Source organism: Scomber scombrus, chromosome 12 (assembly GCF_963691925.1).
Source record: "Scomber scombrus chromosome 12, fScoSco1.1, whole genome shotgun sequence".
NCBI lineage: Eukaryota > Metazoa > Chordata > Actinopteri > Scombriformes > Scombridae > Scomber > Scomber scombrus.
Window position 1 is genome coordinate 15,690,337 of NC_084981.1, and position 19,658 is coordinate 15,709,994.

Consider the following 19,658-nt stretch of genomic DNA (forward strand, 5'->3'; position numbering starts at 1 on the left):
TTGATTGATCAGACACAGTAGAGGGCAAAGCCTTTACTCACACTGTATCTGCATTACATTTATCCATAACATTTTTTAGAAACAGAAACTCAATTTAATGTTACTGGTTCATAAATAGGATTGAAATTGATCATCACAATTACTTAGTGTACCACTGAAATGAACTGTATGTCTATATGTGATCTGTAAAGTTTCATTAACATATGTTTAATCATGTCTGCGTCACTGTACATGTACGTCACAGCTTCTGTCTCCCACTCCTGTAAACACAACATACAACAAGGCATGCGCCAAACATGATCTTTGCTGACCAACCCGAACAGATGGCAGATTGGATATGCAACAGCCAATGGCATTGTTCATTTGACATAAGACCAAAACACTGGCATCCTCTCCAATATCCCCTCCTGCCGTCACTTAATGATCAGCTCACACAAGCCCCCTCCTCTATCTGCATGTGTTGGCCACTGTGACGCAAGGAGATCAATTCATCCCTGCTGGGGCCCTCTTCTGTTGACTTAAGATCAGGGTTTTAAATGAGATTGGCAGCTCTCATTTTCTGGAGCCCAGACACATCTGCTTTCTTGCTTGTTCAGATGTGTTTATGTGATTGGCGGGTCAGGGATTGATGTTGCTTTTTGTTGTAATCCTTATCCACTGTGTATGACACAAGACATTGTGAATTCTGTAAACACTCACATCTCATCTATTGATGATATTTATTGTTTGGGCGTATCATATGTTTCTCCTTACATTGCATAAAGCAATGTATTATTTAAACATGACATTACAGCTGCTGATCTCATGCGTGGTAATGGTCCAAAATCAGGGGTTAACCCTGTAGAGTCATACATAATCTGCTCAAAATCTTGCTTCAAACTTGCTTCAAACACATACTAAAGGAGCTTTGAACCCTGTGCAAAGCTTTCTTTCATTCTGAAGCATCAATGCTTTTTGCAACTTTCAACTCTGTAATCCTCTATCAAATAGCCCAGTAATCCTGGCTGCCTCTTACATGGCATAATGCATGATCATTTGGGCTGCTCCTCATATTCCCTTATTTCACTTCAAAGCATTAACAGCTTGCAACATTGAAAAGTATATGTGTGTGACAATTTTGACCTAAAATTTGGATTTGGTGCCTCAAGCAGGTTTTTGGGAATATACTGATCTCACACATTTGTGGAAGCAAAACATCTGTTTAATCTGACTGATTTCAGGGAAGCAGCAAGTCATATCTCAGTTTTAAAAATCCCCAAAGTCTGCTCTGCGTCATCATAACCAAGTGAAATGTGCCAGCTGAAGCTGCAGAAAGTTCAATGCCAGTCACACACATCTTGTCAGTCCAAACTAGAACAGGGCAGATGGACTTTTGGTTTTTAGCCAGCGATGCAATATTGCAGAAAGATGAACAAATTGGTCCTTGGATTAGGGAGGGTAATCTGCAAATTTCATGTTTTATATAACCTTGAAATAGTGTACATGTTTGGCTTATGTCTACACAAATATCCCGCGAGTGGTCCACTGTAACTTCATAATTGGTAGTGTTCACATTGATATTAGAGGTAAGACAGCAGAAAGGGCCTGTATCTGAGTAACATGTTACATATTTGTGGGACATCTGATAAGGTTTCACTAACAACAACAGCAATTGTAATAGATCTTACAAAAACATATCAGATCATCTGCATATTTCTGTTGTTCCTTGTGATATTCAGTTTTTGGTCTACTCTGCTTGGTTTAATGTTTAAAACATATTACACCAACTTCTTCAGATGTTCAAAGATTCAACATGTCTCCTGTAAGACCATGAAAGATTATTTTTATCCATAGTAATTTAGTTTGCGGCAAAGCAATCTCACATCTGTGTTTACAAACCTTTGTCTTTTGCATGAGTGATGTGGCCCAAGCAGCTTCTTCTCCATTTCCAGAAGGGGGCAGTAGAGTATATTTACAGGCTCATTAGCAAGGTGTTGGGCCTAAACTCATTAAACTCATGGCAACAAAGCTGTGTGTTTCACAGTACCTTCAAGACTACAATCTGAGTGTCCTGGACTAAGTATGTTATAATCAGAGCAGTTGTAGCTGTAGGTTCCAACTGTGAACCTGAACATCTGAAGAATCAGATTACAAATAAAATATGTTTTACAACTCTTAAATTTTCAATTAGCTGTGTTAATAAGTCAGTAATCCAACTACATGTTCATTTAAATTTGAAATTACAAATGATGTCCGTTTATTAGTAATAAAATCCACATGTTTTGACAGCAACTGTTTTTTTGACAACAACAGAAAAAAAGACACCCATTAAAACAGATACACCACCACATATAGTAAACAAATAAACAGTCCTGTAAATCAGTAACATACTGTATTGTGACTGCTGCAAAACAGGGCTCTAAACAATGCTGTACACCTGCGCAGAAGGATTAAAGGTCTTTCTTGAGTGATCACTTTGGTTCCTGTCCCCCAGGCTGATCTCTTTAGTCAGTTCAAGTGTCATGAAATCTCTTCTAAGGAGCTTGGTTGGATCCCAAATAAACAGTCTCACTTGTTGGAATCTGAATGACTTCATTCCTGACAAGGGATCTGGGTTGAAGAAGTTTAAGCCACTAGTGTGTCAACAAAAAAAGTGGGATTAATCTGTTACAAAATGATAGAAACAAGAATCACATGCTGACTGATAATAAAATGGAAACATGTTTAAAATGACAGGAGTTTTTTCTTTTCCTCCCATGTCATCACATTTTTGATAGATAAGGGTGATGAATTAAGTGGTTTCAATGTATGTTTGTGAAAACACAGACACATACATACACCCAGACACACACCCACACGCACGCACGCACACGCACACACACGTGCACACACACACACACACACACACACACACACACACACACACACACACACACACACACGATATAGCACTATGAATGTGACAGCATCCTCTTCTGCTCCAGTCTCATCTTGAGTTCTGAAACCAGCGCTTTGTTTACAGTGTCCTGTCTGGTCATTGCTGGCTTCTTTTTAGGTTTGACTGCCACAGCAGCTGATATGGTGGGTACTGTCCACTGCCTCTCCCCTGGGATGTAGGGTGGTGGCAGAGGGGGGCATGGATATGGGGCGTTGGGTGGTGGAGGCGGGGACCAGTTTCTCACAACATTGGTGACATTGTTGTTGTAATTGACATTCTCCACGACGACCTCCGGCTCCTGCTCCTGCTCTTGTACTCGAAATTTCTCTTCAGGATGTTCCTGTTTCTTGAAGGGGTTTTTTAAGTTCCAGTTGTGCTGATTTCGGGGTCTCCTCCTCACACGTCGGTTAGGCAGGATCCGGTTGGACTTTTTGTTGCGCATGAATGTTGCAGTGGAGATGATGACCGTGACAATGACCATGAGACTAATGATACCAGCAAGCATGCCTAGGATTTGCAATGGCTTGTTTCTATTCTGCATTAAAAAAAATTCCAAAGGCCCTCCCTTGAGTTGGGTCTGTAAAAGAGCACAGGGAAAATTCACATCCAGTGGACTGAAGTCATAGTCTGTCACACAATGATTAACCTCTAAGTATTGTCCCCGGTATGTTCTGTATTACTGCATGTATTCATCATTTGGCTAAATATATCATTTGATGTGCAAAATGCAAAACTTGTGAAATCCACAAAAAACTTACTGCCATAATACTGCCACTGTCTGTATAATAACTATATACTGTATTTTTTCTTGCAAATTAAACACACTAAATATAAGATCATATCTTAATTCACTGTTCTCCTTTTTTATATTTTGTCAAGACAAGATCAGAGAGGTTGACTGGGAAACCTACTGCTGAGACCATTCAGCATTTGAGAATTAAAACATGAATCGATGTGAAAATGAAAAACTAGAACTAATTTATTTACTTTAGTTGTGGTTGTGGTGTCATTATGTGAGAATGAAAATCGAAACATGACAAATAAAAATCATGGGAATTATTGTGCTCCTGTACTCTTTTACAGACACAGCCTGGTTCTACTACGAAATCTCTTGAATATGAATTGCTATAAAAAGTTTTGTACCACAAACAACAGTACTATTGTGCTGATGATCTCAAGGCAAGCTTCATTTATGGCACAGGCCTCCTTATAATCTTTCTGATCTTGCCCTTAGATTGTACGCGAGACTTTTTCACGGAGCTCCAGTATATAAGAGTTGAAATGAAGATTGTCAGTGAAATGGCGAAGGTGACAATGGTCAAACAAATCCCAAACACAGCCCCGGGACGTTTCCTTAGGCCCAGGAAGTATGAGAAAAATCTGGATTTGATCTGAAAACATGACAATTGGATTTGGGTGAGATTACGATCTTTTATGGCAGCAGATTTTAAACTGCTACTCAAAGCAATCAAATATATCCTGGGCTATGATGACTGTTCTGTAGAAAAGCTGCACCTGCTCATATAAATTGATCAGACGTTTCAACCTCTAGATAGAGAGTGACAGTAGGTAATGATTACACAGAAACATTTTCTACTTAAACTCTAACTACAAGAACTCAACTCCCAGTTTTAACTGACATGCTGCTACTAATCTATGTTGTTGCTACTTACAGCCTCAGTGATGTCGATTTTGACGACTGCGGTGGTGCTGAAGGATGGTTGGCCTCGATCTCTGGCCTGCACCACCAGTGACCAGGTACAGTCCCTTTGCTTGGTGATGTTCTGAATGATGGCCATCGACTTGATGTAGGATTTGAGCATTATCTCCCCTGTGTCAGCGTTGATGTCAAAAATATTGCTGTCTGGGTCAGATTTCATGATGGCATACTCGATAACATTGTTGGGTACTTCTGCATCATCGTCTACTGCCTGTGGGTTTTCATAAAACTGTAATGTTACTGGCATGATCCTGAGTTTCATTTTTTCAGACACAAAAGTAAATCACAAGAGGGCATGTTACCTCTATTTTCACCGGTGCTCCAATAACCATGGTCTTCTCCAGGAAGTTGTCATTGAACGCAGGTGAATGGTCATTCAGGTCCAATACAGTCACAAAGACCTCAGCCAGGCTGTACTTCCCCTCTGCGTCCTCTGCTTTCACATAGAAGTTATATTTGGACTTCACCTCTGCATCCAGGCTTGCCCACGGCTGTGTGTAGATGATCCCAGATACAGACTGGATGAAGAACCTGTAAATGGTGACATAATTTTATAAACTTGATTCAGATTTATGTCATACATGCTTTTCCATACAGAATAGAACATTAATTACTGGTTTTTCTCTGGAGTTTCTCATCCTCTGCAGAAATGTAGTACTTTTGTCACAGGCCAGATTTATTATTCTTTGTGCTACTGATGCCTGAATCCAAATAAGAGCTGAGCAATCATGGTAGATAGATTACAGTGTATCTTTGTGTGGTTCCACAGGGAATTATGTGCTGGCAACGTCCCTGATTTACCAGAATCTTGTATTCTCAGAGAGGTTCCCAGTAACACATTGAGAAATGCTTCACAGATGTAGCCGATAGATAAACTGTTGTTTGTAAAAAGAACACTAAGGCCACAAATTGTACTTTTTATGTTTCTGTTTTTGTACGGCTTGAACAAGGATACAACATGTTACCTTTTTTTGTTCAAATACTCAGCAGATCTTTACTTCATCCCAATTGCAAGTAATATAAACAACACAATGTTAAATTTGTTCCCTTTACCTTTGTTAAATCACATTTATGAATAGAAATGTCACTCTTTTTTTTGTTTTTTCTTAATTAAAAATCATAAAGTAGGCATAACTAGAAAATAATCAACACGTACATGTACAAATGAAGGAAGTTTTTCCAAAACTAGTGTTTTATTTGAATTTTATTAGAAATTTAACCTAACATCTGTCTGAACAACACATTAGCCCCATTGAACACGGCCATTTTCCTACCAGACTATACCATACAAAAGGTGCAGAGTGTGTGCATTGCAAATGTACTTCTTGCACTTGGTGCATGTATATTGTGTTTTTCTGTCCATCTTGGGTCCACACACTTCACAGCGCTTCTTTTTGTTGCTGGCCACAATCTAGAATAATGAAAAGCTTCTGAGATGGCTGATGCTCATCCTCCTCTTCCAACTCAGTGTCAGACTCTGAATTTTCAAAGATGTGATCCTCACACTCTGAAACTTCATCCTCTGCATCCCCATCTAAGCCTACTCTCTCTTCCAAAATCAATTGTAAGGCAGTCTGAACAGAGAATCGCTTTGCCATCTTGATCAGTTGTGGTATGGAACCACGCTGACACAGCTATTCAAAGTGTCAGGTCCCCAAGATTGGTTACCGCAAGACAGAGGGTGAAATGTGTGGGAATGTGGGTGCAGATAGTGTTGGGTACTCCAATTTTGCAACAATTTTGCAAACTTGTGCAGGAACAGGTACACACACACACAGGCCCAGAGAGGAGGAAGGGAAAATGAGGGTGCACAGGATCTTTTACACCCTTTCACTAGACCTGGGTCCAGTGGACCCGAAGACCCTGTATGTAATATAAATGTGAAGGGGGGGTATACAGGGGGGGTCATCGAAAATGTTTTCTGATTCATGTTCCTCACAGAAAATGAGCCATGGCCAATGAATCGTTTGAAAAAATTATTATTTGTATCATTTTTCTTAAGCTAAAAACTGAAAACGGGTCCCACAGACCCGAATACCTTATAAACAGTTAAACAGTGATTTTGTAACTTTGGAAAGAGCCAGGCTAGGGTGTTGATCTGATTGCAAATACATTTTTTTCTCAAAATGTTAAACTATCCCTTTAAAATAAAACTTCCTATGCAAATACAGTGCAGCTCTTCAGTCATGAACATGTGAACAGCTAACCTACATTATAGAGCAAGAGTAGAATGAGATTGTTTCAGTGACTGACTTGTTTAGTTACCCCACGGTGACTTTGTCACAGTGCCAGGTAGTCAGAAGCAAAGAGCAGTCTATTTTCTCTTCCAATCCCTTTAGAGGATTAGCAAAGACAGAGGATAAACAAGCAAAGAGCAGGACTGCATGGTGTTATATATGCCTAAGTATTCTACAAGGTACTGTAAAAAAATAGAAATGCTAAATGTTTGCAACCACAGAACCAAGAGCTGTTGTATTGTATTGCTTCGTGACAAGTTCAGAGAGGCATTTTGAAGTAATCTGAAGTGACACAGCAACAAAATGGCTTTGACTAAACAAGTATATGCACTAAGCTAAACGTGTTCCAAATCTCTATCCTCTGATTATTTTTATTGGATGCTACGTGACATCACATATCTCCTCTAATTCTTTGCTACAGAGGTCAAAATCTGCACTGAGAAGTCCAAACATACTTTATTTTCAACTACATTTGATCATACAAGCTGTTTATTGGGAACAGCCCCAAGAGATTGAACATTACTGCCATACACGTGTCTGTTTACATTTGTGCACGTTGGTATGGATGTATTGGTGTGTCCAAATCCAAGTATATTATTCATCTAACACATGCAGTTTGAAATGTGGTTAAAAAACAAATATTTGCAACAGTAATTTAGTGTCTAGCTGTAGGGATATGAAAGGAAAAGCAAGCTGGGTACACACTGATATCAAGAAAAAACAGTGACAGCAGTCTGTTTTTTCTCTGAGTATACTGGAAATCTAATAAAAGTTGAGTTGAGAGAAAATAACAGGAAATCCTTTCAATAGAGTATAGTGCTTAGGTGAAATAATCACAACCAAGTTCAATATTTCCATATGGCTCACAGGCAGATGTGTTTATTTGGTTGTTGTTGTTTTTTTTTTTTTCTTCATATACAGCGGTACCTTGCCTGGTTCAGATCCAACAGTTTCTTTGTCATTTAATTCAATTATTGTATTTTATTAAGCAGTGTGGTTTGTTTTTGCCCTGCTGTCAAATTCTCAGGATATAAACTGTTAATAACGTTGCATAAGCATTTATGAGTTTTCTTTTTTGTTCTCATTTGCTGGAACATAATCAGCTGGTTTTCTCCACAAACACGAGTGTACTCTGACATAATTACATAATACAAATGGACCAATGAATAGACATGCGAGGCAACAAAAAGCTAGACTGACACTTGCTTTAGTTGAAGACTATTATAGTTCAAACATTAAAGAAAAAAATCCATCTTGAAGAATGAATTAAAATTGTCATCTTTGGACGGATTTAGATTTTTAATATGGGACTCAGAAGTCGAGAAAATGCTGATCAATGATTGATAAGTAAATGTCAGTGAATGTGTGGAGGTGTATTGGCATTGTTGTCAAGATGTTTTGTCTGTTATTGAGATGGAACCATGTTATGAGGATGAGAGGAATTTGAAGGGGCCCAGAGTTACCTCTTGTGAAAAGAGCCCATTTCTTTTTTATCCCCCTGCAAAGCTCGGCTTAAGTTGCTCTTATACTCACAGGTCAGCTCCTGATCCATAGATAGAGTACTTCACTTCACCCCAAGGTCCTGAGTCTGGGTCTGTTGCCTGTCGAAAAAAACAGATTACAGAGAGAGAAAAAAATATGAGTTTGGTTGTAGCACTTACATAAATTAGGTCAGTTCAACATAACTTTCACAGCAGTCAGGATCATCTGCAATTTCTCTTTTAAGAGTTTTTGAGCAATATGTATCACAGGGAGTTAAGGCCACATATTATTCCATGTTCACCAATACTTTCTACCTTTCTATGTTGAGGTAGATTTTGTTTTGTATCTCTCGGGTGAGCAGAATATTAAGCTGTCTGCCACCATCGACTCAGTAAACTGAGCAGGACTGGAACATGATGTTACAGGGGTAAGCTATAAAAAGACTGATTTTTGATGTCATAGGAACAGCATCGTGTCATCAGCTAATATGTCTGTCTGTCGCTGCAGGGATGCCTGTTCACTGTCTCTATGGGTCCAAGGTCACTTGTTGGCTGTTCTTTTATCTGATTGAAATTGCCTGGGATCAGGCAGCAAGCCTCTGTGGTGTTCACGCAAGGGCAGGATTTATTAGTGAGCCTCCCCACTGCTTTGAGTCTCTGCAGGGAGGATATGAACTGACAAGGGCAGAGGATGAGATACTCCTAAACTATCTATCTATCTATCTATCTATCTATCTATCTATCTATCTATCTATCTATCTATCTATCTATCTATCTATCTATCTATCTATCTATCTATCTATCTATCTATCTATCTATCTATCTATCTATCTATCTATCTATCTATCTATCTATCTATCTATCTATCTATCTATCTATCTATCTATCTGTCTGTCTGTCTGTCTGTCTGTCTGTCTGTCTGTCTGTCTGTCTGTCTGTCTGTCTGTCTGTCTGTCTGTCTGTCTGTCTGTCTGTCTGTCTGTCTGTCTGTCTGTCTATCTATCTATCTATCTATCTATCTATCTATCTATCTATCTATCTATCTATCTATCTATCTATCTATCTATCTATCTGTCTGTCTGTCTGTCTGTCTGTCTGTCTGTCTGTCTGTCTGTCTGTCTGTCTGTCTGTCTGTCTGTCTGTCTGTCTGTCTGTCTGTCTGTCTATCTATCTATCTATCTATCTATCTATCTATCTATCTATCTATCTATCTATCTATTTTATACTCATTGATTCATGTTATCTCTACACATATTTTATGCCACAGTTGCATGTGCTGCTAAACATTAGAAAAAAACTGGGAATTTGGTGTTACACAACAAAATGAAAGTGATAGCCATCTGGCAGCTTACCTCGCCTAGCTTTTATCTACATGTTTTCACATATTATCCCACCCCACCCCCGAAAGTCTACATTTAGGGAATTAATGGCTCTCTTGGGCATTTTGTTAAAATCAGCATTCCTCTTTAGCCCAGAGTGACGTACATTGGTGATGACATGTATTTTTAGGCAGGATGAACACTGACTCACCGTGACTGACACCACATTGGATCCACCGGGTGAGTTTTCTGGAATTCTGGCTATGTAGTAATCAGAGGAGAATTTGGGTGCGTTGTCATTGGTGTCCAGGAGGTGGATAACAATGTCTGCTGTGGCGCTGAATCTCTCTGGTGTATCAATCTCAACTGCAAGTAGCTAAAAGATGACAGAGACACATCAATGTAACAAAGATGCCTTTAGGAAATGTGCATTTGTGAATTCCAATAGTGTTTCAATCTGCTGTGATGCACACTAAGTGTAATGTGTTAACCTTGTATGTGAGAAAATGGTGTTTCTCATAATCCATGGCTGCAGAGTCTTCCACTAAGATTGTGACTTGGGCCTCATTGAGCACAGTCGGAGGGACGACTCGCAGCATTCGTCCTGGTCCAATCAGTCTTAGGTTGAATTTAGCATTAGCGCCCTGCGAGTACAAGGATATCATCATAATCTTCCGAATGTCTCACTGGTGAAAATGACGTTATTTTATATATACCTATTGATAGTAATCTGCATTTGTTACAAAGCAATTGCACACAGTTTAATCCATGTAGTATACAGTCCATTCAATCAATATAAAAGCCTTTCCATTATTAACGTAAGTGAAATCAATATCAGTCACAGCGATATTATTCTTGGATAAAACATAATATCATTGGACAAAGCGAGTGTGCCCTGATGTTGTAACAGTATTATCAGAGATAATATTAGGTGCACATCAGCCATTGGGATGAGGCTCATACAAGGAGTAGGAAACACTAGGAGACTTGCATAAGATGACAAATGGCATAGTTAGGGAGCACCTTTAATTTGTGATGGCTTACTTTCAAATTTATGCAATTTTAAAAGGATTGTCTGTGATAATGGTAGGCTTATAGTCATTTCATGGTCAGAAAGGCAGACTGTTGTCAGTACACAGTGTTGTGGCACAGGGAATGTTGATTGAATCAGCTCTTCATTAGATAATAATGTAATATGGTCAGAAAATGAGTATTACACAACAAGTATTACTGTTCCTCTCTCCTGGCTGACTGAGGCAACTTTCAAACACAATAATACCCTTATCAGGGCTAAAAGATGGTACATGCTCAGTAGAATATCACTGAAAATAGCAATTTTATGCTATTTTTGTGTCATCTTTGTACTAATCACAATCAGCATATGAGAGAGTCTGGAGGACAGTAATGTTCTCCCCACCTGATCGGAGTCATTGACAGTGATTTTCAGGCCCCGGAGTATCTCTCCTTCTGGTGGATGCTCATACATGGTCAACTCAAACATGTTTTGTGGGCCGTTCTCTCCGTAGAAAGTAGGTGGATTATTGTTCAGGTCCACCACCCGGATCACCACTGTGGCCAGCCCATATTCCATGAGTCTACCTTCAGGACTTACTTCTGATGCCTGGGCACAGGGAAATAAATATGCCAATCAGCCCATATTTATCACAAATTCTAGTTTATGTGCAGTTGAAAATTGTGCTACATCCATTTTTTAGTTAACCTAATAAGATATTTCCTTGCTCTCAGGTGTGCAGATGTGTTACAGTGCTAGTAGATTCACTGTTTTGAAATGTGGACACTGTCACTCAATTTGTGTAAATAGGTTTCTTTCCTTTCTTATCATACAGGCAATTTGAAAAAAAGGTAAAAGGGAAAATAGAAATAGAGAAAGTAGGTCTTAAATCTTAGTTTGCAGTAAACAAAATGGATGAAGCAAAACTTACCTTGACTTTAATGTTAAAGATCTCTCTCTTCAGATAAATGGGAAGAGTCAGCAGGGTGATACAACCGGTTGTTTTGTTGATACTGAAAACACCATCATCACCTGCAGATACAAGAACAAACCTACGAGCATGCCAACATTTCTGCAACAAATTTTAGCTCCATTTTTTTTTTGCTTCTATTATTCTAGCTTTTTTGTTTTGTTTTGTTGAGTGATACGCTTACCATCGTAAAAGGAATAATGGATTGGATTTGGGCTTCCCACATCACCATCTTTTGCAATAACAGTGAATATTTCAGATCCCTGGAAAAAGATCATCAGATTTTGAGGTTACAGTAAATAACATTTAAGCAAAACTGATATCTAGTTGTAGACAGTAAAGGGGAACCACTATAGCTTTCTTAAAACAGAAGTTATTATATGTAATATTTGTCCAATAACTAATGAACAGCTCTACTTTATTTATTTCAAGCACCTTGGCCAAAAACAAATAATTTAGTTAATCTTACAAAATGCCTTCAACAAAAATGAAGCAGTATTTTTAACCTTGAGTCAACCTTTGCCTGCCACAAACCTTCAAAAATATGTTCTGTACAAGGGAACTTTAAAATGCCATGTTATTCCTAATTATTCCTGTTTGGATGAAAGTCAGATGGTGTAATCTCTGCTATGTGTTGAGCCACTGCAGTGACATTTTGTGACTGATTAGATAATGTGGCTTTTACATGCTGTGAGAAAAGACAGCAAGGGCATGACTATAAAATGTCAGCAATCAAAGCTGTTTGGTGTGAGATAATGTTGCTGTGGGTCTAATTAATGAAAAATGGCAGTGTTAGGCTGTAATACAATGGAAATAACAGGAATGATAAGATCTTGTGTAATGAATTTCTGTTATACTAGTTGCCATGCTTTTCAATGAAATGCTACAAGCAAAGAGTGTCACTGGAAGACATTTTCATACTCACCGGCACTGAGATTTCATAAATGTAGCCAAAGTAGGGTGTCCCAATAAAAGTTGGTGGTGTGTCTTGTGCATCTATCACATTGATTGTCAGGGTAGCAGACGAAGACAGAAACTGCTCCTTTCCATTGAAATTCCCACCACCATCCTGGAGCAAAATAAATATACATTAAAAAACATAATCTCTGAAAGGAGTATTGTAATTGTGTTAGATATTTTCTCTGTCATGTTTATGTTTTGTAGTATCCATAAAACTTTATTACTGCATGTTAATTAAAGTATCATTAAATTCAGAGAATGTTTCTGCTGGTGGAGGCATGACATTTTAGTTTCCAAGTATGAACTGTATCTAATCTTTTGACAGAATGATTTCTTTCAGGACTGAGTGACTCTTTTCAAATAAGGTCACTACATGTATATAACAAGACTCTGCTGACATTTTTCATGTAAAATGTTAACTATGTGTAGACATGATTAACATTATTTGTGATTCTTAGTTTATCATGTTAGCTAATTATAATATTATATTATATTATATGCTTTTGACCAAAACTTTTGGACAGTTGTGACTGATGGTGGTGCTGTATGAAATGTCAGGACATTATTATGTGATTAAGAATCATCCTCTGAGGACAGTGAATATATACAAAATTTCAAGTAGTTGTTGAGACATTTCACTCTGGACCAAAATGGTGGAACGACTTATTGACAGACTGGCATTACCATCTGTATGCAATGCTGCTTTACTAAAAATCATCTTCTGAATTTTTTTTTGTTTAGGTAAAATATTTAAAGCTAAGTGGTTGAGGTTTCTTGTAATCAAACAAATACATGTTTAGATTCAATGTATTTCACCAACACACACTGCATGTCATTGAGGCCTAAGAAACAATGTTCAATATATTTTCATCCTCAAAAGGCAATTTTGAAAATATTTTGAAACCTGCATTGTTTGTAATTAATTTTTTCCCCTGTTTTCGGTGGATCACTGTATGTTTCTTGGCATATTATTGCCACTGACCGTAAGTAAGTGGAATAGCCTGAATCCACAGTACACTCATGGCATGCACATGCACACATGTGAGCCAAAGATACAAACCAATCAGGAATCAGCTGGCAAAAAATATTACATTGTGGTCAAAAACTCTACTAGGTGAAATCACACTATTGCACAACATAAACGTTTAATGAGTTGGGATACACCCTGTACCTTTGCAATTACAGTGACAAAGTGTGTTTTAGTCTTCTCAAAGTCCAACTTTTCTCCAGATTTGATACGGAGGACTCCACTATGTCTGTCAATGGCAAACAAACTGGGAAGAGGATTCTGTAACACAGAACAGAACAAAAGCAGGATTTTAAAAGCGCACGCACACAATCAAATAAGGTCACATGAGTAAAAGCATGTCGCTGAAACCCCTAAACCCCATTACAACCACTCACGTGAGATATCATGAAAAGTGGTCAGATGGCTGCATAAAAACACTCACCATCCACTTGAATTAGGCCACATCCTGTATAAAGTCTATCTCTTTGTCCATCTGGATGTAAAGAGCCCATATGCTCAAGGACAGTGCAGGCAGGTGAAAGCTGCTGTGTCCAGATGTGCATGGCCTCAGTCGTCACTGTCACTTTAGGCCAGCTGTTCTCTGGTCTTAATAGCCCAAAGTGCAAACGAACATCCCCTACCACCCTACGCCAAAGCAGCCCTCTAAGCTCCCAATACCTGACACAAATGTAATTGTGATTTAATCCCCATCTCCATAACTACACCAGCAAATTTCTGCAAATGCACAGTTACACACATGAACACTTTTAGTTTAAATTATGTTAACTTCATTATTAGTAGCCTACATCTATGAATTTTTATATTCTTTATATTACACACAGATTAACATTAGATCTGGCCAATTTCAGCTGGTGTTTCCTATGAGAGGCAAGTTTCAAAATGTATATTTACTACCTGGAGGTAATATGTGATGGAGCCCCCTGAGCCTGTGTCTCTGTCCACTGCCTCAGCTTTGTAGATGCTACTTCCAGATGCTGTTGTCTAAAAAAAGATCACAGCATTTAGAGCTTGAAGAGAAATCCCACAATTTATCTATTGTATATGGGTTAAAAAATCACATTCTTATATGTTTAACATACTCTTTTTCTTGAATTTATCAGTTAAAAGGCACACCAACATTTGGCTAACTTACTTCCAATACATCAATGAATGCAGGCAAGTTTTGGAATTCAGGCTTTTCGTCATTTGTGTCCATTACAAATATTGTGACTCTTTCCACAACCTGAAAAAAAGATAAACAACCTATGAATTCAAGTGCATATTGATTCATGTGAATCATGGATTGGCATAATGTCACACTGAACTTAGATACCTTGCTTTGCCCATCCGTGATGCTAACAAGAACATCAATAGAATCTTGTTTCTGAGCAGAGATGGGCAATTAAGTTAATATAAAGACATACATGACTGAAAAACTATTTTAAGTTTACATTAAGAGTCACTTTGATAACTTTTCTACCACAATGTCTATTAAGTTTACCTCTCTGTCCAGCTTTTCAATTAAGGTGATGTTTCCAGATTTGGGGTCAACCCTGAAGTATTCTTTGGACCCAGGATCAAAGGAAAGGCCATAGCTCACCTCATAGCCTTCAGGGTCTGTGCCATTGAGGCAATATATTTGTGTACCTAAATTAAGACATAATTTAGTTAAATTAAGATCAGTTATGTGTAAAAGTTTTTAAATTCATGCAAAGGAGAACAGCTTCTAATATACAGTATACATCTTGCAGCTTAGTTAACTCAATGTTTGGTTAAAAAACGGCTGAGGAACAAACCAGGCTGAGACATAGTAAACAACAATATGTTAAGTATCCTAACTGTGTAGAGGGACAGCTGCATCACATTCACAGCCAGCAAACTGGCCAACAGGTGTCATCAGCAGATGAGCATGCTAGCGTGAACACATACATGTCACATTACATCTGTTCATCTATCAAAGACAGTTTAACATACTGATCACTCAACCAAAACATGTCACTTTGTTGATTGGTTGTTCCACCAGCCTATTACTGTAGCTGTTCACACTGAATGTCCTGTGTGTCATAGGTCGAGCTCACCAATAGCTGTGTCCTCTGAGAGGCTAAACAGTGCCAGGTTCCCATTGTGGCTGTAGGGTCCATTGTCATAGAAATAGGGGGCAAAGTCTGCTTGTGCTGAGGACAAGGACATGCATAAAATGAAATTAGTGTTATAATAGCACACGTTTTATGTTATTCACCTTATAGCAAGACTAGGAAACTTTGAAAGAAGAAATAACATAATATTTCTCTTACATATTGAAAGTTGAATTCATAAGCTTATACGCTTCATCTGCTGGATGTAGTACACTCAGGGCTACAGTTTTACTTGGTCTGGTGGGTATGTTGGTAAATGCTGATGTTAGCAAACTAAGATAGATATTGCTGTATAATGGGCATTACTGAGTTAGTTTGCTGACTTCTGTACCACTATCACATAATTGCCAAATCAATCAAAATTACAGTATTGCTTTAAATACTAGAGTGACATGAACAAAGCTGCCTGCGCTTACGCCCCCTACTTTCTCGGTCACTTTGACTGGGATTACAGGTTAGTTACGTCAAGCTCCTAAGAAACCATTTCTATACATAGACCTGAGATATCTTGTGGCAGAAACAATGCTATTTTTGTTTGTTATATCACAGTCTGTAGCTATATTGATTTTAAACATCTTTGAACCCTAATTTACAAATTAAACCAATCTATCAGTATGGTAGTCAAACAACATATAAACTCACATTCAAATAAACAGATTAGGCAATACATGAATTAATTGAAAACAGAACAGCATTACATTAAACTGAGTAACCCAGAAGATTTTAAATGTATCTGACCAGTATTCACAATCTGAGCGCAGCCACAGGAACCAACTGTAAACAGAGAATGTATCGATTCAACTTACCAAAGCAGGCATGCACAAACACAAAAAGGAGTGGCAAATGTAAGATCTTTACATTCTTCATCCTAACGAATCAAGTCATGAAATCGCACCATGAAGATGCCTCTGTTCGGAGCGTTGTACATGAGATGCAGCTCTCAAGGTGTTTGTGGGCGACTGTGGAGGCTAAAGGCAGCTGCTCACATGTTAATCCAATGACATTTCTTAAGAGTCACTTCTGGGCCCTCACAGTCCAACTGGGCTTCTTCTTTAGCCAACAATCCACAAGAGATGGTAATGTCGAGAAGGTGAGACGAGCAGTATGCAGATGATGGACAGGTATATTTTTCATATATAAAAAAATTATTGTAGACCAATATCTTTTATTCTCAAGGTAAGAAAGGTTAACTGTCAAAAACATTTGGCTAAATTCTTCTTATCCTTTTGTTTTTCAGTATCATTCTTCATTCTGATACTAATGTTTATATCTACAACAACATTGAAAACCTTAGTATCAGGATGTTAATACTGGCCTAAAAATTATGAATGATCACAATTTCTACTACGGTAATATTTTGCTTATGTAAACAATTTGACTATACCATTGCATTAACAGCTATAATACCTACAAAGAATTGTTATTAATAAAAGGTGTGTTAGTCCTTGGTGAATGAGGATTCTGTATTAAATGTGACTTTTCTGAACTGCCTTTAAATTAAAACAATATGACTTACAGGAAAGTGCTGTAATCAACGCTGTGGCAGACAGATTAAAACGGGTAAAGTATCTATACTGTAATTCTGGTCAGCGTTCACTGCATATACTACCATCTGTTATGCACTCCACAACCATCTGTTGCATTAGGGAAAAGAAAAAAAGTCTCCCACTATTTACGTAATTAATTGAATAATCATAAAGCAGAGGATGATGCAGATGAAAGTAGTGAATGATCTCATGAGATTATAATTCCTGTTTGGTTGTTATGGTCATTAATCATGAAATTAATGCATGAATCTAAGTAAATGATGGTGACAAACCACGCACGCATTCAGAAATTTTTTGCCATATGATATGAATGTTGATTGAAAGTTGAAATTTTTGGCTTCCATCTCTATTTCTTTCTATATGGACTATGTCAAGTTTGTGTTGAGTGTCTTTAATTTAAAACCTCTCTGATTAACCTGATGTCATTCTGGGACTTTTTGAATAGTATTTTAGGAACAGAGGCTGGCTAATCTTCTCATTTGATAATCTTCTTTGCCAACTAGAGGTAAAATCTTGTAAAAAAATGTTATATAATATTAACCCAGTGATCCTCCATTTGACTAAGATCATCTTTCTACAAACACCAACCTGATCAAATCAATTTGCTACTGTATCTCTTCATGTTAGTGAACTGTCTTTTTTCTGATCATTAATCCTGACAAAAAGTGCGTGAATGGCATTCAAAGTCTCTCAAAATGACTGAATGACCCTCCTATTTAATCATAAATCCAAAAGTATCAGTTTTGTAAAATTTCACTGTATAGCTATTTACAGTATTTGAAAATGTTCTCTATGATCTGCAAACAAACACCCAAAAATGTTTGTTTTTTAACAATTGTGTTATCTAAAACATTTTAGAAGATTACAAGATAGGTGCTGTGGTACACTATCTTTACATGTTGCATGCAAAGGGATTTACATACAGGAATAAACCTTTTACAGTCCATTCTCATGCTGAAATTACATTTACTTTATAATCTGAGTAGTTGGATATATACTCCTGCATATAGCGCAAGCTCTGTGTGGCTGCTTATTGCACAAATTGTGCTTTCTGCAAACTGTAATTTGGGGAAGGATACACATACAGAATGAAAGCCAAAAATATATTGTTTTAAGAACATCAGATTTAAGATCAGTGACCTCTGGCTGCAGTTAAATTCCCTGCATGTACAGTGAGACCTTTTAGATGAGAAAACTACTCTGAGTGTTAAAAAGCACATTGATTATTTTAATAACATTTGAAGCAGAATATGTGAAACTTTCACTCAATGGCCACAAAATATATCCACTGGAAAAACTACTTCTGTATAGTAAAGGCTGTGGCTTCAGGTTTAATTCTCATGTTACTGGCAGATGGCGGGCCTAAAGATTAACCCACTGTGGTCTAATCCCTCTTCATCTTGTAATGCACAGGGCCTGTCTGTGGAAACACAGGCTCCATCATCAGACATCAATGTAAAGCACAATTAGCACACATAATGTTGCGGCAAGCAGCAACAGAATCAACTGCTGAACATGTTTCATAGAGCGTGCAGTATTATTAGATTATCTGTTTGTTTTGTTGATCAGTCTGTTTTTTTTTAAACCATTGTTTAAAAATGTAAACCTGCAGATTTGTACACGTTCCTGCACACATTGCTTTCTAAAACCTGTATCTGACTCCTTGTAATGGTCACTGTCAAAAAATCATACGGATAAAAGCTTGCTGCTCATCTGTTGTCATCTTCTTATTTCCTAATCTTGTGCCTTCAATCACAGTGGCACATGCTGACCTCTTTGTTCCTGTTGGAGGCAGAGCTGTAGGCTGCCCATGGGGAAATTTCAGAGAGGTGCTTATCACTTTAGCTTGCTGCTGCATTTGCATCACATGATGTGGATTACTGTCATCAATAGACCAAAAAAAACATACATTTAAATAGGTTCAGTGTTTCCTGAAATATTTAGATCAGTATAAATCGACATGGATGTAGAATTTCTAAAATCATGTTGGATGATGACCAGATGGGCCACCTCAGCCATGGTCCTACTTTAAAAGGGATATTGACTTAACGTGACTAAAGGGTTTTAGCATCAGCATGAAAACAAACAAAATGTAGTAGGCTCAAGAGCAGAAGAGGATGAAACATAGTAGGTAATACTTTGTTTCCTCCTTAGTTGTATTCTTAGAAAAAGAGCATCTTTACTAGGGACCACTTCAAAGAACTTCTGCTATAACCTCTCAGGCCAGCTGGCATTGGTCTACGGATGGTTTTAGAGAGAATTAAATCCAAACCAATGCATCTGCTTATAGCTTCTGTATATTGTAAATATAACATGAAGTACCTACAGGGCATTTGCTTTAATGTGCACTA

At 37.9% G+C, this 19,658-nt stretch overlaps 1 protein-coding gene across 1 annotated transcript; it reads right to left on the reverse strand.

Annotated features, from left to right (window-relative positions):
- Positions 1-2,930: 2,930 nt before the first annotated feature.
- Positions 2,931-16,645, reverse strand: cdhr1a (cadherin-related family member 1a). The gene is given in 17 exon segments (XM_062431028.1): positions 2,931-3,494; positions 4,591-4,848; positions 4,940-5,168; positions 8,408-8,475; positions 9,886-10,050; positions 10,166-10,318; positions 11,092-11,295; positions 11,618-11,718; positions 11,841-11,919; positions 12,582-12,725; positions 13,788-13,904; positions 14,541-14,627; positions 14,779-14,868; positions 14,959-15,009; positions 15,127-15,272; positions 15,704-15,799; positions 16,567-16,645. Coding segments are annotated over 17 exon segments (2,631 nt in total).
- Positions 16,646-19,658: the final 3,013 nt, after the last annotated feature.